This window comes from Antedon mediterranea, chromosome 1 (assembly GCF_964355755.1).
Source record: "Antedon mediterranea chromosome 1, ecAntMedi1.1, whole genome shotgun sequence".
In the NCBI taxonomy this organism is placed as follows: Eukaryota; Metazoa; Echinodermata; class Crinoidea; order Comatulida; family Antedonidae; genus Antedon; species Antedon mediterranea.
The window spans coordinates 40,661,680-40,686,582 of NC_092670.1; the positions used below are offsets into that span (position 1 = coordinate 40,661,680).

Here is a 24,903-nt window from a genome sequence, read left to right on the forward strand (position 1 = left end):
TTGTGCAATGACGTTCCTCGCGAAATCAAGCCATTTGCAATAAACCTTACAGTACTTCGTAGGGTTTTCCTTCAATAAGGATGTACAGTACCAAAAAGGTTTCCGCTGTTGTAAAAATAAATTTGTCTCAGATTAAATATATATTTAAATTGAAATTACAGTACTGTATCTACAGTACTGTATCTACAGTACTGTATCTACAGTACTGTATCTACAGTACTGTATCTACAGTACTGTATCTACAGTACTGTATCTACAGTACTGTATCTACAGTACTATATCTACAGTACTGTCAGTACTGTATCTACAGTACTATATCTACAGTACTGTCAGTACTGTATCTACAGTACTATATCTACAGTACTGTATCTACAGTACTATATCTACAGTACTGTCAGTACTGTATCTACAGTACTATATCTACAGTACTGTATCTACAGTACTATATCTACAGTACTGTCAGTACTGTATCTACAGTACTATATCTACAGTACTGTATCTACAGTACTATATCTACAGTACTGTCAGTACTGTATCTACAGTACTATATTCTACAGTACTGTATCTATACTATACATCTGCTGCACATTCCCTAATTATGACTTACAGTAGTGTACTGTAGTTATGATAATTGAGCCCTCTATAATGACACCAATTAGAACTGCTTACAGCTGCTAATCGCATACAGTACAGTGTGATATTTAAATTTTTGTTGAGCAAAGGTCATGTTGACTACTGTACTTACAGTATTTGTAGGTATCATTCCTTTTGCCTAACATTTGGTAAATTTTTAAAATTACTTACTTATAATTAAATACTGTATGTATTTTGACAAGTAAGCAGCAGGTTAAAAACATGCAATTCATTTCCAGTCCATTTTAAAATAAGATACAGCTCTTAAAAATTGTAAAATGAAGTGCTAAACATACTACTGTACAGTACAGTATAAGGCCAATTTACACAGATGAGCGGTAACGGTAAGCAGAAAAGCAGTTGCTTGTCCCATTTATAATCTGTATCTATCCTGAGTGGAAACTACCCGTCCGCTCCACGCTGTGTGTAAATAAAGAATAACATAGATTCTATATTTTTATTACCATCTACCGTGTAAATTGGCCTTTAATGTCCTCAATCTTTTGCATTGTAAATTTCAAAATTATATTTGCCTGTGCAATTTACACAATCAAACATTTTTAATGAATTTAAAAACTATTGTAAATAAGAGCTTTGAAACATACAGTACAGTACTAATTTAAAGATATGTTGGGGAGTAAACATCATTATCATCATCATTATCATGACATCATCATGACATCATCATTATAAATACATTCAATACAAATAATGGCATTAATAATGTGAAACAATTATGAAAGTTTTCTTGGAAAGGTTGTTTAAAAAGTAAATTACTCATAAAATAATAAATATAATTTTATTGCTATAGTAATTATTCACCAAATACAACTTTATTACTAATTATGCAATTTTGTATTTATTAAACAGAGCCTGGTTGGTAGCCTCAAGAAACGTAGAGAACGCGTTTCAGCAAACAATCACAAGAAGATCATGGTAAGAACACGATTATTAAACAAGTTATATTTCTGTTATAAATACTTTTTCAGCAATTTATTTTCTCAGCTTTACTTCACATCTACAGTACAGGTACCACCAGTTACATCTTCCTCCAAATATTGTCTGTTTTTTCCCTACTGTACATTTCTTTATTTTTCCTCTGCAAAATCACAGCTGTTTTCTCTACTGTACACTGTACCAAGCCTAGTATTTTTAATTTCTGTTCCCTGATTTACAGTACTTCCTCATTTAGAGGTGTTTTATCATTTTAATAAAACTTAAAGATGTATTGTCCCTTGAAACACAAAAAAATAAAAAATAAAATATTCTCAATTTAAATTGGCCATATCAAAGTAATATTAAAGTTATTAACTTTAAGTCGAAAATTCGAGCCAAAAACAACAGTTTACGTAATTAACAGGTAAATTAATTAGATTACATTTCGTCGGAGAAATCGTCGCAAGCGAAAGTAAACAAAGATTTCAAACCATGATTATGCATGATGCTAATTAGGATTGTTTACAACTCATCACGGTTGAGAAGGTGTTTTCACACAGATCGCGAGGAAGTTTTATGATTATGCATACAGAGTAGCCAAACAAGCGCATTGCATTATGGGATATGTTTTGATTGAAAACTTTGACTGGAAGTCAAAGTTATTTTTTTAACAAAAAACATCTGTATTTCGGTTAAATAATTTTTTTTTTTGACTAATTTTTGGTGAAAGTTAATAACTATTATGATACTTAAAAATGACCCACTTTTTTTCGAAATTAAAAAAAAAAATTTTTTTTTGGAATTAGTCAAAGGGACAATACATCTTTAATAAAACTACTGTAGCTATTTTAAGTTTATTCAGTACACTGTATACTACAGTAACTCAAATCCTACAGGATGATGTGTGATATTTATAAATTCTGAGATAGGCACTATTGTTTATATTTTGCATTCAGAAGTAGGACGGTGTTTGTCTGTCCGTGAGGTGTGTACCAAACACACGCTATAGGATTAAGAATATAAACTTAAGTGTGACCCTAAATATACCGGTTATAAGAGACAGTGATTGATTGCATTTAGATTGAATCCACTGCATGTAATACTTCTTAATCAATTGTAATTCCTTACGTGTGTAGATCATGTTCTGGACTGTTGTGTTTAAAGCTCTGTCTACACTATGAAACTTTATGTGATGTGCCCATATATATGGACATGGTGATGATTTCATATCACTGCCATATTTGTGCATATCACTGCCATATTTGGGCACATCATATGTCACAAAAAATTCAATAGTGTAAACAGATTGAGAATTAGGAAACAAATCATTAATTTTATAAATTCAACGTCTGTACCTTGCACACCAAGTCAGCAACTATTGTGAAAATAAAAATAAATTCATTTTGAATAAATTAATAAATACCATATTACTATAGCTCATTGGGTTTAAACCCACCCCTTCTCTCCCAATTTTGTGTGGTCAATGGGAGTTGTTTGCTCACTGTGTACAATACCTTCACAAATGGTATTATTAATATACAGTACTAACAATTGTTAGTTTTGAATGTTTTTGATGACATTTTGCTTCTTATACAAATGACAGGAAGAAGAAGTATGTGATCCAAATATAGTGCATTCAGTAGCATCTCTATCAAGTACGAATGACGGCGCCACCATACCATGTCAAATACCACCCTCGTCCGCTCGTAAAAGAAAACAAATGGTACCAAAACCGATAAGAGATAAAACAGAAACTGATGACGTTGATGTTATTAATGATGATGGAGACGCACAGGGGTGCAGCAGTGGTAACCAGTGGAATCTAACGCCAAATAAAAAACCTGGTAAGATTTTTATGTTTTTTAAACTTTGAATTAGAGAACGAGGTTTACAAGCATGATCAGATCAGAATTCATCTACTGTACATTACTGTACTGTACAGTATCTTACAGTACTGTATGTAAATGAAATATTGATATAACACATATTAATGTATTCAATTCTGAATGTTCCTAATTCAATGTCATCATTTATCATTAATTCAGTAAATTTGCCTGAGTCTTGAGGTTACAGTATTATAGATGTCTACTGTAAAATAGAGCAGAAAAACAAAATAATACTAAATATTAAATCTTATTGAGAATGAACAAAAAAAATTAAATCTGTATCTTTAATTAATTTTCGGTTATCTAGATGTTTCTTGGGAGTGAAATTAGGTTGAGTGAAGGCCTTAAATAGCCTTAGGCCAAAAGTGAGTGTGCCACCCAGCACAATCTCTACAGTATCTGAAATAAATGAAAATGTTCATCTTGTAATTTAAAAATATAAAATAAAATTGATACTGTAGCAAAATTAATTGACAACAAAAGTTTTAAATATACTGGTACAGTATAACATGCTTTAACAATAATAAATCATCAGATAATGTATGTTTTTTTGTAAACATTGTATTAATGCCTATGGAACATGAATTTAAAAGATTTAACATTAAAACAAGAATTAAAATATTCATTGTTTTTAAATTTTGAAATCCCATCAAAAAGAAAATAAATCTTTTAATTCCTCAAAGATAAATTTAAATTGTAAAATTAAATTGAAATATGTTGATTTCAAGTTAGGGAATTATAAATTAAAAAGTGGAATAAATCTATTAATTCTTACAGGGTATGTAAAGCTCTGTCTACGCTATCAAACTTTACAAAAAAAAGTGTGATGTAGCCATATATTGACATGATGATGTCATATCACTACCATATTTGGACATATCACTACCATATTTGCATACATCACACTTTTTTGTCAAACTAATTTGATAGTGTAGACAGAACTTTAGAGAATACAATTTAGATTCTAATTTAGCATGTGTACCTGTACAGTACATAAAATGTATATTTGTGAGGCATTTCAAACCATATTTATCTACTGTACATATTCCACAGTATTCATCATACTAATATAACAAATCTATAGAAGTATGTAACAGCAATATGTAATGCATATAAAGTATACTTTAAAATGTTTATTTTGTGTTCATGATGTACAGTATGTCGTAGTTAAATGAAATGGATTGCAAGAGCATTTGAGTGAACCCTTAGGGGGATTAGTGAGCCATTATTGGATCAGGATCTGTGTTTGATTGAGAGCTAAGCAGGAAGGCCACATCACACTCTCTTAATACACTAATCCCCTGTACGTTTCAGCCCTGCCAACAGATCAGCTTGCGTTGCCAAATGCCCAGCTAGACACGTACGACTTCACGAATCAAGATCTCTGATTTGTTCGTGAGATAATCTCATGGGGGATTATCGGGAAAGGGCACCATTATCAGCTTACAGGATTAAAGCCGGATTAGTGACTCAGAAGAAAATTTGATAGAATTATGATTTTAATACAATCCATTTGCGTTTAGATCTGATGGGCTTTCGGCAAACGACTTCAGTTTTTACATATTTATTTTGAGATAAAATGTTTTCATTGCCTGCCCACTCATACTCTGACGTGTTTGTAACATAAAAGTCAATATAGCTATTTCCATTGTAAAGCCTATGTATTTAAACTTATAATACTGTAATACTGTTCTCAGATATTATTTAAAGAAATCTGTAATAATAGTTGAGTTACATTTTTTACAATTTGTAGTATGTACAGTATATTTTACAGTATGTAAAACTTTATTTAAATCTAATAATTTAACACTTTATAATCTGTTACTGCATTTCATTTTACCCTGTTGTTTTGTTTATTCTTTGTCTTTGTAAATGTAATACTAAAGTCTGTATTTTAAAAATCAATATTTTATTACAAAAGGTGAATTACAGTAACGAATATGAATACTATTGATTATTGTACTGATGAGGAAAAATGATTCTTGAAACATGATGCTTAAATTTAAAACTGTTTTTATCGTTATTAAATACTGTACCTTGTTATACTTGCTGTACAGTCTGCTTTATCCTCATCCGTAATTTTTGTGGTATAATTTAATATGAATACACATTTTGAAACACTGGTATATTGAATTATCATTTTAAAATGAAAAATGTTTTTCAGTTGGTAAAATGTTACCATTGCACTGCATAGTGGAACAGTTTGAACAGCTCCCTCAACAGAAAGAAGAATATGCGATAGTTTCGTCCGAATTAGTTATCAAAGACTTGCTTAAAACTGTATTGTGCAAGATTGGAGTTCGATGTCTTGAAAAATTCTACATTGAAGGTATGTGCAAAGAACGTCATTTTGTGCATAACTTACCTGGATAAACTAAATATAGACTATGCTCAATTAATTAAACACCCTATTCATAAATAGTATAATCTTATACCTCCACAGTGATGCTACAAAGAAGAGGGCGCTGCTTATTATGGTTAAACTGTAGAAACCCCAAATCCACTATTTGTGATATTACACAGTACTCACTTAAAGTTTTAAGTCAGATGATAAAATTGGAAGATATGTTAAAGTTTTGCCCAAATTTGTATCAAATACTAGGCAGTTTGTTCTGAGCCATTGGTACTACTTTTGCTTATGATATAATACTTATAAATGTTGAATTTTTTTAATTGTGAGTGACGAGATATAAATTCTCATTTCGTGAGTTCTCAATAACAAGATCTCATTTTGAGGCTGGATTAGAGGTGCGCCATAGGTTTAACAATAACATTCTTACATTTTAGGTCATCTACAAGTACGAAATTGGAAACCGTTGCCGTTTAGTGCGATTTGCGACGACAAGGAGACCACGATTGGACATCTTTTTGGTGAAATCATTTCTCATGTGTCATTGATTATTAAGCTTAAGAAACGGTAGGTTGATATGAGTACCTGGTGAGATTTGGTTCAAATCATAAAATTCATACTCTTATTCATACAAAATGAGTAGTGGTTGCTGCTTGCATCTGGGAGGAGAAGTACTGTAAACAATATCACATGGCTTGATATATTAATGTTACTACAAAAATATAATAGTATTTTTGATGCTAAATCTTTTACCTTTCTTGGTATAAGCCATGGAATGCTAAATGATATCATTAATATTCATGAAGTTGTCATTAATATTCATGAAGTTGTCATTAATATTCATGAGTTGACACCCACTAAAGACGATACACATCTTTTATACCTTATTATTCATGAAAATCAGAACTGTATTCCGTTTTATTTACTAGCTGATTCTCGAGGCTGATAATTTGTTTAGTAGTTTTTATGTTAAGGTTAGGTTAGGCATATGGCTTGCCATAGCTTCACATGTGATGTACATGTGACACTACATTACATAATTGTACTGGATAGATAATGCGGAGATTCAGTACAGAGAATTGGGTCTATTTGCTCAATGTTAAAAATGAACATATCTACTATAATCGATTTATTTCAACCGTCTAAGTTTGGAATTTGATCCTTGTCTCTTTTCTTGTTTTTATAATTTCCTATTTAATTATTTATTTCAGTATTATTTCTAGGTATTTTCTATTTTAGAGTTTCTATTTCTGATACATTTTAAAAAATTCAAGATAATAAATAATTTCATAAAAACCATAATTCATTGATTATAATGGTTGATGATATACCTGTATTTAATCATGTTATTTAAACGCTAAATTAAAACAACATACATTACATACATTACATACATTACAACATACATTACAATACCAGCATTTTGATTACATTTGATACTATGTATTTTACTGTACAACATTCTGTTTCTATTTTTAGAATGGAGTCTACATCCTGGTTACCTAACCAGATGATGAATGCGGGTTCGCTCAGGCATGACGAATCACAACAAGGAAATAAGAATAGTAGTAACACACTGCATGATGTAGCCACCAAAATAAAACAGCTGATTGATAAAAGAGGTCCATCGATGCTTGTCTGCCATGGATGTCCATTCTCACAGGTTATTACCCTTTGCAGCTTTTCATTTTCACACGCACCACCCATCTACTCACCTCACAATATTTAAAAACATTCTGCACATGCTCAGAAACAAATAAACATGTTTGGATTGATTGTTGTTGATTTAATAGCTGTGTATTCATGTGACACTTCATGAAAACAAAATGCTATTATTTCTTTCAGGAAGCAAAATTATTACTTGTTTGTTTAGTAAATTTAGCAAAGTAATAAATTATGATTCTGGTGTGTGAACACACCTTTTTTCTGACTGTTTCTGCCATTTCACACTAATTTTCATTCAGCACACCTACCATATTTTAAACAATAATATAATTTTTTAATTTGAATTAGGCAAACTTTAGGCAATTATTATTACAATACTTTCTTTTTTAGTCAAATGATTAATTATATGAGTAAAAGAAAAAAGTGTTTAAAAAGTAATGTTTCACATTTCAGAATGTTATAAATCAGATTCTGAGTGGGAAATGCAGCAAATTGATATCATCTGAAAAAGTGACCGCATTTTACTTATGGTTCAACATCTACAGTCGGCTTGCTGACAATACATTGATACCCGCCGAGAAACTGGACAGCACAAGCTCTACAAAGTTCATGCCTCGTAGGGTCAGAGGTCAAAGGACACTATTTGACCCTAGGTATGAAATACCATTACTGTTTAAATGGTATCGCTTGAATCCGCGTCCTAGTCGATTGGAATTGGAAGCTTACCTGTCACAGTTGAATTCTTCTGAAAGACGTAGAAACGGCCATCCTCTGCAGTATTCCTCGCTTGCAATATGGTTTAAAAATGCCCGTGCTAAATATCGAGATTTTACCAAAATTCCATCAATGTATAGATTTGACCGCAATGATGGTCACTCGTTGCCGTTAAATTACAGCCAGAAGCATTATTCTCCAAGACGGATGATAGAGTTGCAAGATCTGTCGCAACCAGACAGCAACACACGGCAGGATCCAACAGCTCAGGCCTTGGAAACGCTGTCAAATGTGGCGACTAAAGTTGCAAGTAGTCTAGCTATGAGCTCGGTGAGCAGTAGGTTATCATCCTTAAGCTCAGATACAATGGCATGCAGCCAGCTTAACGAGAGATACAATACCGTGTTGCAACATCACCGGCAAATGAAGGATGTTGTTGAATCACAGCCTAACAGAACTTCAAAAACTACTTTAACTGTTCCTCAACCGTTAGTTCCCATACTAGTCGGTCGGCATCAGCCGTGGCAAAATATCGTCAGACAAAGTGCCGCATCAAATGGTGCCCCCAGCGCTGCTCCACCTACCTCCAGTATTATTAGAGCAAGAACCACAACCCCTCCGGCCCCAGCTAGACCCCATGTGTCGCTGAAAGGTAAAGTTTCCGTTCCGTGTCCACGCAAAAGATTTAATATTCACCCAACGCTTGAAGCTCCTCGGTTAGAATCATGGTTCACTGTCACACCAAAACCTGATAGAGAAATAATTCGCGTTTATGCAACACAACTTAACAACACCGACTTCAGACGTTCTCGTGATAAATACACCAGCCGAATAATATACGTATGGTTTAAAAACCGCAGAGCGAAACAAAATCGTTTGCAACAACGAAGTGGTATTAAAGACGGCAGCGCTGTTGGATATCCTTCCGTCGGAAGCTCTGAAGATGGCATGGAAATTGATCCGTGCGATGGATCAGACATGGAAAGCAATTTTTCCGGAAATCAATCCGCTGATCAGTCTTTTAATTATTCTCACGGAGATCATTTGAAGTTGGAGTCGTGGTTCCAGGATAATCCTGAACCAACGCCGGAGATGCTTGACAAGTATACAAACGAACTCAATTGTGAGGGGTCATCGAGAGGTCATAAAATGGACGTTGAAGCAGTGAGCCAATGGTTTATTTCCAGGAGAGAGACAGTGACTGTTATTAAGGAGGAACCAGACATGTATATGCAGCCTAGTGATGACGATAACAGGTAATTTTACTGAAACCTTCTCATATTCAAAGTCAAAAATAAATTCAGCACTGATGAAGTAGCTAAAGCTCTGTCTACACTATCAAACATTATGTGGCAACAAAATGTGATGTGCCCATATATGGACATGATGATGTCATATCACTACCATATTTAGGCACACACTTGTTTTTGTCAAACTAGCTTGATAGTGTAGACAGATCTTAATAGTAGCTTATATTTTCAATATTTAAAGTACTGTAATAACTGATCAGGAAAGATTGTTCCCCACCAAAAGATAACTGGAAGCATAATATTTCAAGTTGTACTGAGTATTAGGGAGGTTTCGCAATCTTACGAAAACGAATACGTCGCGCATTCGTTTTTCGTAAGCCAGTAAAAATCTGTTTCGCATGGCAACGAAATATTGAGGGCCCCGTCCTTAATATGACTGCGGTAAATTTGAGCGAAGCGCGGGTACGTGGTGCTTGGTGCTTGGCTGCCTAGGCCTAGCGTAACATCAAACCGAGTGAGGACTTTAAAAACTGCTATTTATCAAAATTGACCTGGCATTTTAGTAAATTACTTTAGTAAATTACTTCCAATAAAAGTATCATTATTTTATAATCATGAATCATTCCTGATTAAAATGCAAAATAGCTCAAAAACTTTACTCGTTTTGTAGTTACGAATATGACTGGTGATATTCGTCAACACGAATACGCTTTACGAATATGAAATAGGGATCAGCTCAAAAGTTTCACAAATGTGTGACGTATCCGTTTTCGTTATCGTATTCGTAAGGTTGCGAAACCTCCCTATTTACTTCAACAAGACATCTCAAAGTTAGGGAAAAATCTCTTTACTATGTTTCCATTTCTTTATAATAATTGAATTTGTAAATATTTTTTAGTGATGATTGGAATGATGTGAAAGTACGTCATTCAGTATTGGAGTTGTTAAAAGACTTAAATCAAACAAGGCTTGCTCAGATAAGCCCATTATCACAGGTAAGTACGTACTTAATGTATGTCCAGAAATACTCGTCCCTTATGCAGTACTTTTCAAGTTTCATAACATTTATTTACAGACTCTGACATAAAAGATTAATAAAGTACAAAGCAATACAATAATGATAATAGGTCAGCGTTTGAAGGTCCTGAAAGATGAAGAAAAACATCTTGTGTTGGGTGAGCTTAAAAAAATGAATGAAAAAAGGATAAATAAATAAACTGTATGGAAAAGATAAGTGGGGTCAAGACATGACTGGCTAGTATTTAGAGAAGATATAATTTTTTATTTTTACATTCTGAGAGGCAGAGTCTAAAATGGCAGATGGAAGATTTGTCCACAGTGTGGGTCTGGGGTATCTTATATACCACAGTAATAGTAATTTGTTGTTTATTTTTCTGACAGTCCATGATATCCTGCATAGCTAATGCAAGGTACACAGCAGCTATAAGTAAAGATAAATGCCAAGAGTTTGGAAGATGGTTCAGAATATACAGGGCTCAAACACAAGGTAAGTAACCCCCTGAAGAAATGTAGAATCCAATGGGCCCAAACACAAGGTATGTAACCCCTACAGAAAAGGTACTGTAGAATCCAATGGGCCCAAACACAAGGTGTGTAACACCTACAGAAAAGGTACTGTAGAATCCAATTGGCCCAAACACGGATCACCCCATAGAAAATGGGCCAGGCTGTACATGGTAGAGTCCAATGGGCTTAAATGCAGGGCAAGTAAACCTTAACATGCTTCACCCCATAGAAAATGGGCCAGGCTGTACATGGTAGAGTCCAATGGGCTTAAATGCAGGGCAAGTAAACCTTAACATGCTTCACCCCATAGAAAATGGGCCAGGTCATATATGGTAGAGTCCAATGAGTAAGTAACCCCTATACAAATTATACCTAGGGCTTGTATGGTAGAATCCAATGGGCTCAAGTTATGTATTGTACTTTAGTAATTTAGTCTAGGCCTGGTATGATTTTTTTTACCCAGTATGTAAGCAAGGTATGTTCCACCTATTAGCAATTTGGTTTAGGCTCTGCTGAACATTTGGTCACACCTAACATCCTAGCTTTGTTGTGTGTAAACCAATCAGTTATGTCAACAGGTTTTTTTCTGTTTATTTTGCAGGTTTTGATCATCACTAATAATGTGCAAGAAATGTGTTAATGCATACAAACAGCAAATCAATAGTTAAAACAGTATTTGAATTAAATTATACAATTTGATTGTAAATTGAAATGTACCACGTGCAATTTTATTTTTAGCAGTTTTTTTATATTAAAATATTAAAAAAAATTAGGCAGCTTTTGGTTAAACCAGTTAGTTTATTATTGGCTGTTGATCTCATGAATATTCATTAGTTTATTAAAATTGGAACATTATTGATGATTGATAGAGAAGTCTATTAGACAGCCTTAAGTTCAACCAGTTAATACAAAAAAGTAACTTATTACTAACCTTCTTTGTATCAGTGGTGGAGGAGGGCCTAAAAACTAAGTGCTGAACTTACCAAATGAAATATCTTTCGCCTTTTTTTCCCAAATTTAGAAGGGAATTTATTTATTTTTTATGCATATGGCCAAGGATTACCAATAGTAAATAATCAGATAGGTTGTAATCCCTCTGAAACAGGGGCAATTTTGTGAGCCAGTTCACCGGGGTAACCCCTTACTTACCACAAAAGATGAACTGGGTTCTTTAAAGTGCACACAGGTTATAATTATACCTGTGTACATTAGACCTACGGTTTAAAGTTCTTATATGAGAAGACTTGTTCCACGACCAAAATTAGGAGCGAATCGACTTCGAACCCATGCCAATATTGTTGGCTCTTTAGTTAAGGTACCCAATGCCCCTGCCTTAATCGCAGCCATTTGATCCTCCTATGGTAATCAAATTTTGTCTGACAGCCACAGGCTGTATTGGAATCATATTTATAGTGTCTTAACATTTTACATGGAGTATGATAATTTGTTGATTAATATTAAGAAGAATAATTAAGAATTTAACCCACCTAATTTAATATATTTAGGTAATAATAATATTTGATAGAATTTATTTGATTCGATGTAATAAACTTGGATACGGGTAAACAAGAAGGCGGGTTAATGAAATCAAATTTAAAGTGATTCGGGTAAACAAAATTAGGGATCATCTCAACAATTTCTACTGCAGTAACTACCTTTTCTACTGCAGTAACTACCTTTTCTAAGGCAGTGTTTTTTCACGGCAATAATTATGATTTCAGTTTGTTTCAAAGCGACAAACTTCGCAATAAAATGTAAAAGTGTATGTTTACCCACAAAACAAGCTTTCTGAATAAAGAAGTTAAAAAATAAATATAGTAACTGCAGAAGAATAGTTTTGACATTATGCCATAATGATGGCAAAAGTACAAATGGGTGTGATAATGAAATAGTCTATGTATAATTTGTTTTTTGTCATCTTTATTACGGTAAAAATACTGTACAACATTTTAGAAAATTGGTGTATAAAAATAAGTTAGGTTTCATAAAATAAATATTAATAAGTATTGGAATTTTTTTAACACATTAGAAATGTGTAACTAATTAAATTAGTTTAACTTATGACAATCAAATTTGCAAAATAATTTTAATTTTGGCTTTATTTATGTATGATCTATAAATAGATTTCTTGTTTCCTAGCAACATTTTTTGATGCAATTATTTAAAGAAAACAAATATAGTAATTTTTGTGTGGTGCTTTTAAATATTTATACATTAGACAATATATTTGTAATTGAAACTGCTTTTAAACTTGTTTTTGTCTTTTCAAAATAAATTAAAACATGTGATATGTAACATACGTACAGGCTGAAAACAATACCAATGTTGCCTGATACATATTTGAGTAAGTACTTTACTAAATAAATAGAATAGAAATATATCTAGGCAACTCTCCCAATACTTGATAACCTGGTTTTCTGGAAAGTCTGGTATTCCAAATGTGTTCCTAATAAGGTTTCCTGCAAATAGTGTAAGCAGTGCATGATGGGAAGGAATTTGAAGCAATAGCGCTACCCCAGTATATAACATTTTTATTATATGGTGCTCCCAAACCCTTCTCATCATGCATTGTGCAATGATGTTTCTCACAAAATTCAAGCTATTTGCGATAAAAATGGATTTGGCACCTTTTGAACATTTGAAAAGTCTGGTTTTGGGAGAGTTGACTGTATATACTCGTTTAGTAATATCAGCACAGACAAATTAATATTAAGAATGTCGATTTTTCCCAATTAAACCAGCTGCATCACAGACACCCTCCTACATCAAATTTAATAATTGTAGTTTGTCCCACCAGTTGTTTTTTTATACTTTGTTACAGTTGTTGTGTTAGAAGTTTGGTCATGTGACCATTTGTAAAATAGACCCATTTTCTCATTGACTCATGCACAGTATTTTTATAGTTATCAAATATTACAATGTAGTATTCAGAATAATGCAAAATAAAATTACAAAATTCTAATGAATTCAGTAGTTTGTTTACATCTCAAGTTGTATCAGTAGTTTATTATTATATCTCAAGTTGTATTGGTTTGGAATCATGAATACACATCGCTTTGACTTAATATTTTAGTAAAAAGATATAATATTTTGGCACATATGGCATTTCATACGTGTACTACTTGAGCTCTAGTTTTCAAACAAAAATTGAAATGCGGACTGTTGGACTAACATAGAAAAGACAATAACCACAGACTTGGGCCAAGTCCAACGCATCGCAAGCTCAAGTAGATTTGTTTTAAGTTTGTCTACATATCACAACCTTTGGTAAACCAAAATAAAAACATTTTGAGTTTTAGTATCTAACTTGTATGCAACACTTTAGTACTGTGAAATGCCTGTTTTCTGTTTGGTGTAAATTGCCAAATAAGAAACTGTATATAAAGTTGTGAATCACATTTAGTTGTTTTGTATAATTTTAAATAGATAAACATCTTTATTACTTTATAACACCAGCCTTACGTTAGAACAGAAATCTCAAACATTTTTACAAAAACCCTTTCAACATGCAATATACCACCCAATCGTGAGGTTGGATCTAAATAATGCATGACACATGCTATGTACTCAAATGGCAAGGATACACTCAGGTGTATTATAAAAGATATAACACACCTGATTGTATTCTTGTAATTTGATTGGTGCCAGGACTGTTTAAAGCACCTTGATTGGTCCTAACATTGATCAAGGGCTTCTCTCGTCCAGTGCCCACCTTGACCAGAGGTCTGAGTGGATATTTCATTCGAAAAAAAATTGACTGCTTTATTCAACTGTGTCTCATTAAATAGAGCAATCAATGTTTCAACTCATGAAGTATTCTCACCGTCCAACTCATAAACATTCATTATTTGTACCATTGCACTCATAAACATTCATTATTTGTACCATTGCACTCATAAACTTTCATTATTTGTACCATTGCACTCATAAATATTCATTATTTTTATATATTATTCTCAATAATCGAGTTCAAGGTCTATCAAAAGCTGCTCATTAATATCTTGTAACAATGTTGTATTTTCCCAGTTAATGTCATCTTCTGGTGATAGCGGTTCTTCTTCAACATCAACCTTGTTTATCTAAAAATATAACATTCATGTGAAAGTTCTAGACGGGTATAGGCGTAAAGCTACATTGAAACTGATCCTGGATTCAGTCTGGTGGCAAGAGTAACCACCGGGCTGTAAGGTTCTATTCTTACACAATACACACATTTCTCAACATTGTTTATCTGACAACCAGACCGAAATCCGGGCTCAATGTAAACATAGCTTAAGAGCAACACAAAGGGATATAGAGAAACCAGTATAGATAACAGTGGCAGATCCTGGGCCTAAAAAGGGTAAAATGCAGTGCTGAGCTAGGCCCCATCTCAAATCCACCCCTGTATAAATAACTGCAGTATAAAATGTATAGGTACATTCAATGCAAAATATCTATTTTAGTTGTTTACATCAAAAAAATAAGTAGAGAAATAAAACGCACCTTGATAATACCCTGTAAATTGTGACTGGTGATAGAGGACGCTGCTTCATCTACGTATGGTGCGACCTTTCCCGTACTTAGCACAACAAGCTTGACCTTTGAGAACGCGTTCCCATATGCACGGTTACACGCCATCTTCTTGGCTCTCTTAACTGCTATTATTTTAGTTTCTATTTCTAAAAACAAAATGTTATTTTATAAAAAACAGTAATATTGATCAAAATGTCAAAAACATTTTTGGTGGTGTACCGCAAACTTGATATCAAACATACTGCTGACTACCAACCTGATGGATTAAATGATATCAAACATACTGCTGTCAAACTACCAACCTGATGGATTAAATGCTACCTGTCCCAGTCCAATGCCGTCACTACTGATGTCGTCATGGAAACGGAATGATATTTTTGCATTGCATACAAAACTTGCAACATCTTTCTCATCAGCTTCTGTATATTTTGAAAGCTAAAAAAACAAAAATTTTCAATATTTAGAGGGTGGAGGGGTAGGCAGTGTGGTCCACCTATGATATAATACAGTGAAAAGACTACAGTATTTAAGCATTTACTAAACAAGATACTTACTGACACAATGCTTGCATTATATCCATTGAAGCCCAGATAGTAGTTAGCCAGCTCATAACACTTCTCCACAAATAACTGTTTATTTGCTTCATCAATAGCTTTCCCCTTTTTAGGATGTTGGACCTAGATGTAATAAACCCCTATTATTATCTATGTAATTTTCTAGGTAGGAGGGATGTTTGTAATAGTACTGTAATGTATCCAATAGCAAGAGTAAATTAATGTGATTTAAAGCAAGAACACAGTGTTTGCCACGAGGAGAATACCGTCTATGATTTTAGACTAAGAGTTTTAAATAGTGAAAATGATCTTGTTAGGTGTACTACGATTGTTACGGTCTTCAAATCTCTTTGTTTTCATGTAATCTGAGTGTTGACTTACTTTCAGCAACTGTCCATCTATCATGTACTTAAGATGAACGGCTGCCTTAGCCTTAGCTGCTGCTTTACTTGAGTAGAACTTAACAAAGGCATAATATGAATCAATGGCTTCATTTATTTTATTGTAAACTAGAACATCGTAGATGAGACCATATACTTCAAATATGTCTTTTAACCGCATCTGTAAAAAAATGAAAAATTATCATCATCACTTTTTGTTTTGTTTGTAAAGTAACTTACTTGATCATGCTTGTCAGTGTGATATCGGAGTGTTTCTTAATAATAATAATGTTTTGTCAATTTTTGGGTTAAAAAAATTATATTTTAATAATGTAGTGTTTGAAATATATAAAGTAAAAGACATCATCTTACAGAGCATTCCTGTTGCGTCAACTTGCTACTGATTCCAGTTATAAACAACGTGTTTGATGTTCCTAGTGGTTTTTTGAATTCAATCAATTCAGCTTCACATTCCACCATTCTCAGTTTAAACTGTACTTTTTGAAGAATAAATGAACAGAGAATCCAGTAAATGAATCAGAATGATAAAATGAAGAAATATTCGGCTTTTATTGTCTATGATATCACTTCCCTCTTTTGTTAGCTACAAACATCTCCTGCGTACAAAGTAAGATTTAAGAAAGCAACAATGCATCATTTAATTATATGTTAAGGGTGCTAGGCCTACTAGACTGGCTAGTCGTTAGGCCTAGCACCTAGCATACATAATTGTGCACCCGGAAGGGGGATCCTACTAGGACTACTCTAGTGGGCCCCTCTAGTCTATAGGCCTACCTAGATAGATAGGCCTGGCTAGGCTATGCCTACTAACTAAAATAACTAACTAGGCTAGGCCTACTAGCTAGGCTAGGCCTACTACTACTCTACTACTAGCCTACTACTAGCTCCTAGCTTGGGCCTAAACTAATATATATACTTCTATATAATAGGCCTAGCCTACAGCTAGGTAATCTACCGGATATCCCGTCTTTTAGTTGAGCGTTATGTTTAAAAAATCCCATAAAAAGTTAAGCCTTGGCCTAGGCCTCCTGTAAAATAAGTCTTCCTGGAGAAAATTTTAACCGAACCGCCACACAAAACAGGACATCATGTAGTAGTAGAGGGCCAACCACAAAGGGGAAAGCAATTCGCGTCAACTATAATATGTGACGCGTCACTGAATTACAGCGTCACAAATATTATTTCAATGGATTTCTAGCTTTTCTGTTATTTCACTAAAATTAAATTCACGTAAATAAATAATTACAAAGTTGCTAAACATGTTTTATTTCACAAAAATAAATAAAAAAACATGTTATGTTAATAATCTTTACATTACACCAGCAATATTTTGAGAATTTCCATAAGTCTCTTTTCTTACTAAGTTAACGTTTTCCGTCTTCCGACATTACGCTTTCCACAATTTGTTTCCATTTTTTTCTGTTTATGGCAGGATGGTTTGTTATTGTGTTAGTGTCTACTTGTCCTGGTTTGTTATTGTGTTAGTGTCTACTTGTCCTTGTAGGCTAAGTCTTTCTTTATTTGATTCATCCAGTTATTTCTTGGTCTTCCTACGGGTCGTTTTACTTTCCTGTTAGTTTCCTTCATTGTTTGTTTGATTGGGGTATCATCCGGTAATCTAATTATGTGTCCATACCATTTTAGTCTCCTTCGTTTAATTCTTTTACTCCATTCTTCTTGTTTTGTTATCTCGTATATTTTCGTGTTACACTAGCACTCTATCTGTTAATTTAATATCTATCTTCTTTCGCAACATTTTCCTGTGATATATATCTATACTCTCTTGTAATTTTTTGTTTAGTAGGCCTACCCAGAGTTCACTGTTATATAAGAAAATACTTGCTATGTATGCGTCAAACAAACGGGAGTTCACGTCTATAGACATCGTTTTGTGTTCTAGAAAGTGTAATGAATCTAAATGTGTGTGGTCATTATATCAAAATCCAAATAAATTACGAAAAAAGCAACATGGTGAATATTGGATGTATCCAAAATTCGAAATTTAAAACTTCAAAGAAAAAAAATGTGTGGACACCAGGCTCAGTAAAATATTTCATGTAATTTAAACGATATTTTCAAATTATATTTTCAAGAAAAGGTAGAGAAAGGCTGAACAAATACTGAATATGTGGAAACAGCGTTCACTCACTTTGTTTGGAAAAGCAACGATTATTTAAAATCATTGTTTCTTCCTATTTTTACGTATCTTTTTTCGAATTTACTGTGCACCTGACTCCCTTTTTTCAGGATATTCAAAGGAAAATATTTATATGGAATGGTAAACCCGATAAAGTCAAACGAAAAGTTGTGTGTAATTTTGTTTAACAAAGGAGGTTTTAAAATTCCTCATATTCAAAGCTATTGTCTTAAGGTATGTTCGATTAAAAGATACCTTGACGAGAGTCAATCAAAGTGGAAGATATTGTTTTAGGATAAGATTAAGAAAGTAGATGGAAACATAGTTTTTGAAACATAGTTTTTGAAACCAACTTCTCAAAACATTCAAAGATTTTGAAACAATTTGGTGGGTTTTATAAAGATATTTTACCCGCTTGGAGAAACTTTGTAGAACCTAGTACAACAGTCAATGACATTCTGTCATTATGGTACAACTCGTGTTTTGACAAACGAGAATTTAAAATTGAAAAAAAAGCTAGTCCATTAATAACGTAAATTATAATATGAAATATCGTTAATAAAGAAGGAAAAATATCAGAAATAGACGATTTTAAGCAAATGTCTAATTGTAAAAACTAATTTTTATAGTTCACTATGTCGGTCGATCGGTCTGTCGGTCTGTCGGTCCGGTATCACTATGCGTTTTATCGCTTTTCTGTACTTTTTGAACTGTTTTGATGTACAGAAAAGTTTTAAAGTACATTTTTTTCTGAGAGCACGCGACTTATGGCTGTTGGCCTTGTTTTTATTATATCACCAAATTGTTAGTTCAATAGAAATTGGTGGAACAAAATTTTGAAAAATGTTTTTGAATCTAACATACAGAAATTTGTTTCGGTTAAAAAACAAGGAATTGTCATTATATTTATGAATATATATAAAATCATGTAAAAGAACCAATTGGAAATGAATCAAAATGAGAATTGGAATTTAATAAGAGATTAGACTGGAAAAAAATTAATTAAGTTAAAACATTTTAAATTTCAGTTTATTCATTGGATAATTTCTACAAATACAATGTTGTTTAAAATGTCCAGCAATGAAATTCAGGAAACAATGTTACATATTATGTTTATAGAATGTGATAAGGTAAGAAATTATGGGAAAAGGGATATATTTATATAAAAATACATCGAAATATCAATGATAATTAAAATATTTCTAAAGAAAGTATATGCTTTGGGTTTGATAAGTCACATGAAGAAGCAACCCGCTTCATTATAATTGTAAAGTGGTACATTTTTCGTTGTAAAATTAAGGAACAATCTCTGAATTTTTAATAATTTACTTTACACACCAAAAATACAAAAGATTATACTATTTGAGAACTGACGATATTTTCCTTTATGAGTATGTAGTTTAGAAGCCAATTTTGCAATGTTATTTATCAACAATCATCACTATAATTTATGCGATTGTTTATGGTTTTTCTTGTTTATTCTCAAATTGCTTTTTTTCTGTTATCTTGTATTTTTGTATAGGCTATATTTGTGTTTTTTGAAAAAAGTATTTTTTTAAGCAGTTGATTGCGTATTAGTACACCATTACCTTATTTACAGGTAATAAAAACTGTTAGCAGAAAAACATTTTTACTCATAACCTAAAAATCCCTAAGAGGTAATAAATTCAAAATCCATGCAGTACAATCTATCATTCACGAGGAATGGCACAAATTTTAAATGGTTTTGGACTCATTGTTAACCCTACAAGGGGATCAAGGTCCGGTAGAGGTTCACCTTCTGGAATTATTAATTTAAATCGTTGAAAGAAATTGGTCATGAATAGGAAAATCTCCATCTTGGCCATACTCTCACCCAAACAAGCTCTTCTTCCTGTAACACAATAATTGATTAATTAATTATTTCTTCTTTTGTTTTCATTTTATTATCTATATGCAATGCATTGCTTTGTTTGTTTGGATAAAAAAATAAATCTCAACGAAATACTGAATAAGAAAATGAAAATTCTAATTCATTCAGTAAATTAAAAAATGTTTTGTTTTTCATTTTACAAAAATCAAATTTGTTTACTTACCAATACCAAAAGGCATGAACATTTTCGGTTTGTTAACTTTTTGTCCATCTTCTATTAAGAATCTTGAAGGGTCAAATGTCATAGGATCATCCCAATACTTTGGATCAGTGTGGATCCTATAGAGATTAAGATTGATGATTGTTCCTTTTGGAAGCTTGTAACCTTTTACAAGACACTCTTGCGCGTTTCCATGCGGCAGAGTCGCACCTGCTATGTTGCCCAATCGCTGCACTTCACATGTGGTAGCTTCAAAATATGAGAGGCTGGTTTGATCGGCCATTGTTGGTTTTCTACCATCTAGAACATCATCAATTTCTTTTCGAACCTAACAAGGAATAAGTAAGAATATAAGTTGTTCCGCCACTAGAGAGTGTACCATCTTATTTGGCATATTTGATTTGGGGACTTTTTTGTTAAGTATTTGTTTCCCTTTTTAGTACCTTTCCTGTGGAGTAATTTACAGAGTTTCCAAGTGCTAAAGCTTGGTTCCAACGCACGGACGCAACGCAAGGAAAAGTATGGACAAATGTGATAGTTAGACTATGCCACTACAGTATTTCTTAAGCATACTTTATCTTGGACTTCTTGATAAGTTGCCATGTAAATGAAAAACCACATCAAAGTGCTGGATGTTGTTTCAGCCCCTGCAATAAATATCGTCAAAAGGGACGTCCACATGACGTCTGCATTAAAGAATTTCTTCTCCTCTTTATCACACATTTCACCTTCTGCGAGGAGTCTATCAGTAATATCTCTGATGTTTTCAGGGTCAAAGGTCTCTTTATGTTTCTTAACTTGATTCCTTACAAACTCTGTAAGGTATATCGCTGGAAGTGCCTTGTGTTTGAACATTGGTAGAGACATTATAGACGGTATATGCGTTTCTATATTTTTTAAACTGCACTGCTTAAAGAACTTCAACAAATTTTGTAAGAGTTCCTGGAACTCTGGATCTGAGTATTCATAGCGGTCACCAAATGCTATATTGCAGATAATATTGGCGACGGCACAGTTCACAATATGCTGAGGGTTGAAGGGGTCAGAGCGGTAATTGCCAGTCTCTTGGCAGAAAATGTCAATTTCTGTTTTTATCTTCACTTCTAGACTTCTTTTTCCCATTCCAAAATAACGCAAGGCGGTTATCATCCATCTTCTCCTGGCCTTCCAGGCTGGACCATTTTCCCATACGACACTTCCTAAAAGGATATAATACCATATTAATCTCAAGAATTGCCGCTACTGCTGTTTCGCACGACACCGTTAAATTATTAATTTCTCATCTAACTTTTAATTAATTTAATAAAATATTATTTAATGTCACCATATGTATCATCTAAAGCAATGTTCTCTTCCCCTGCCGCCATGAAAAGCCTCTTTCACCAATTGCGTAAACCAGTACTGTGTCATTTACAACAAGTGGGAGCTTCTTGCTCTGGACTCTGGATGCTTTATTGATATCAGGTCAGAGACCCTGCTTCTTGCTCTAGTGGCCATAGACACTGTCTGGACTCTGGATGCTTTTTCTTTCAGGGTTATCTTTACGATAGATTTGACAAACAAATTTAAAACATTATAGCGTCGCCTTTTTTATTTGACATCCAATAAGAAGCATTCTATTTGTGGGAAGGGGAAGAGAGTTTAAATTGTCAACACTGAATCCATAAAATACTCACCTTCTGTAGCCATATTGTACGTCATAAAGGGAACAAAGTTCCGTTCTGAAAACAATTCTGGTTGTTTCTGGAACATATCTATGGCAAGCTGTCCATCATTTATCCAAATTGAAACTCGAAAAGGTCCCTGATATAGAGTCATTATATCGCCGAACTTCTCAGCCCATTCACACATCCTGTTGATCGGTCTCTTTCCGTAGGAAAGCATATTTCCCACGATCGGCAGCGGAGTAGGTCCGAGTGGAAGTGAATTTATCGAGCGTTGACGAAGATACAACGTTGAAAATATGATAACAAACACAATATACGTGCTGTAATTGGTAATCAAATCTGATAACAACAAACTCATTTTTATAAAAAGAATATTTAAACAACAGGTTAAATACAACATGAATTAGGCTTTGAACAACACACAACCAGCTACTTTCTGTACCTGCGATCACGAGTCCGTGTGTTTGTGGTTTATGCCTGGCTCCGGGGTTCAAGCAGCAAAGATAGTGTATCAATTACAATACACTAAAAAAAAACACTTAAAGAAGATAGCGATGGCATGATACCGTATTATTTATTTGTTTGTTAAACATTTTGGCAAATAACGCAAAAGGAAACCATGGGCCTATGGGTAGTGGGTACCTTATCCAAACTTCTGAGCGGCAATTACTTAGGTTATTCATCCACTTTTTTACATAGTACAAACAATCAAGGTAGGCGGCTATACTTTCAGTCCCTGTGTGAATGAATTTTAGTAAAAACTGTTTAGGCGCGCAACAACGCAAGTGAGTTAAGTTGATCAATCAATGGACACGATCGTTGTTGTCGCCCGGGCCGCGATTTTTTTTTTCGTACATAAGTTGGGGACCCCTTCATGAAACGTCACAAAATAAACATGAATAATTCATCAGTTAAATTTGTTGTTCCGTGTGCACCCAAGCGTATAGCAACAAGAAGTGATTACACAACTGCGATACGATACTTTCTACAGTAGGCCTAGGATTATAAGTAAATTCACGTGATTGCCTTCGCGCACTCTTCTTCACACAAAATGTGTCGAGTCGAGGCTAATCAACAGCTAGGCAAGTACGGCAAGACATTAAACTAAGAAGTAATTCATTGGACATAGCCCAAAGAAAGCTTAGACCCACAAGAATAAAGAATGTGTATAATTTGTGTACTGTATTTTTTTAATTCTGCTATTTTATTATCAAACAATATGCATGTACTCAAAGGAACTTTAAAAATGCGCGTATATGAACACATGAGATGGGAAGATTTGACCCACGAGAATAAAAATGTATTTTTGTGTAATGTTTATTGTTTAATTTTGCTGACTTATTACTCGGATTGTGTCATACCAAAGATAGTTACACTATAGTGTAACTATCTTTGGTCATACCTAACACACACACGTCACACACACCCACACAGCTACTACTACTAGAATAGACATGGGTTTAGAGAAATTAGGCCTAATAGTATTAATAGAAACTATAGTTTTAACACGTAATTCTTTAGTAAAAAATTATATTAAAAACACCATAAACTAAAGGCTGATTATTTCGACAATCCACACAAAACGCCGCTATTCTTCTATGAAATCGCACGCCGCAACAAGAGCGGAGATAGGCCTAGAATCGTACCGCACTTGTGTAATCACTTCTTGTTGCTATACGCTTGGGTGCACACGGAACAAGAAAATTTAACTGATGAATTATTCATGTTTATTTTGTGACGTTTCATGAGGGGGTCCCCAACTTATGTACGAAAAAAAAAATCGCGCCCGGGCCTCCTACAACTAACGACTAGAGTGGCGACGCGCGGAAGTGAGTTGACCAATCACAATAGACAGTTCCGAAGATCTGCGACGTCATTGGTTATAAATTTCGATGCGCTCCTTTTTACGTCACGTCCTTGCGTTGCATCAAAGTTGACCTAACTACATAAAAACACTCCATATTACAATTGACAAATTAAGATAAAAAATGTTTTTTAAACTCAAATAAATTAAAAGAATTAATATTGCTATATTCTTTCAAAATTGCAAAAATTAAATTACTAATTTTAATCTTATAAATCATTTTATTTTCGGATCGATTAATTTACAGTGGGACACATCATGACCCAACACAAATTGTCCACTAACCAAAAACCGAAATTATCCCCTTAATAGGGGGTTTCGCGGGAGAAAACAAAATCAAATATACCAAATGAACAATAATTGATATGGAATCAGCCAAAGTTTTTTACCAATGTAAATTTTAAAGCAAGAAAAAATAAAATAATATAATGTATAATGATTTATCCATTTTTACGGAAGCCCGTTCGGGCCACAAGTTAACTATATTTTAAAAGCTGTTACCTGGCGGCGCCGCCACTTAATTATCTGGCGGCCGCCACTTAATAATTAGTACATGTCCCGTCACGTGACATGTACGTGCATTGGATCAGAGGCGATGTTGCATATGGAACGCCATTGCCGCCTCCGGCAGCAAACTTTGATTCTATTCGGCTCTTTTACCATTATGTTCGGCTCTTTTACCATTCGGCGCATTTCTATTCGGCCCATTTACCATTACGTTCGGCTCTTTCA

The 24,903-nt window shown here is 33.6% G+C and overlaps 3 protein-coding genes across 4 annotated transcripts; 1 reads left to right on the top strand and 2 right to left on the bottom strand.

Annotated features, from left to right (window-relative positions):
* Nucleotides 1-1,542: 1,542 nt before the first annotated feature.
* Nucleotides 1,543-12,929, top strand: LOC140040180 (homeobox protein dve-1-like). The gene is made up of 9 exons (XM_072085922.1): nt 1,543-1,569; nt 3,173-3,413; nt 5,620-5,784; nt 6,243-6,372; nt 7,285-7,468; nt 7,924-9,440; nt 10,333-10,429; nt 10,836-10,941; nt 11,563-12,929. Exons 1-9 carry the CDS (start codon nt 1,567-1,569, stop codon nt 11,577-11,579), a joined length of 2,460 nt encoding a protein of 819 aa, XP_071942023.1. The 5' UTR covers nt 1,543-1,566; the 3' UTR covers nt 11,580-12,929.
* On the bottom strand, nt 12,904-17,471 carry LOC140040185 (RAD52 motif-containing protein 1-like). 2 transcript variants are annotated; one of them, XM_072085943.1, is made up of 7 exons: nt 17,387-17,471; nt 16,783-17,027; nt 16,412-16,591; nt 16,031-16,153; nt 15,779-15,911; nt 15,447-15,622; nt 12,904-15,040 (listed from the first exon to the last, which is right to left on the bottom strand). In XM_072085943.1, the coding sequence occupies exons 2-7, from the start codon at nt 16,888-16,890 to the stop codon at nt 14,918-14,920; spliced, it is 843 nt and encodes a 280-aa protein (XP_071942044.1). In that variant the 5' UTR covers nt 16,891-17,027; nt 17,387-17,471; the 3' UTR covers nt 12,904-14,917. The 2 variants fall into 2 exon arrangements, with proteins under 2 accessions (XP_071942044.1, XP_071942035.1); XM_072085934.1 differs by having other exon boundaries at nt 16,783-16,907; nt 17,387-17,452.
* Nucleotides 17,472-20,069: 2,598 nt separating this feature from the next.
* On the bottom strand, nt 20,070-22,491 carry LOC140045206 (cytochrome P450 2U1-like). The gene is made up of 4 exons (XM_072090022.1): nt 22,317-22,491; nt 21,214-21,839; nt 20,644-20,968; nt 20,070-20,441 (listed from the first exon to the last, which is right to left on the bottom strand). Exons 1-4 carry the CDS (start codon nt 22,489-22,491, stop codon nt 20,260-20,262), a joined length of 1,308 nt encoding a protein of 435 aa, XP_071946123.1. The 3' UTR covers nt 20,070-20,259.
* Between the last annotated feature and the right edge of the window lie 2,412 nt (nt 22,492-24,903).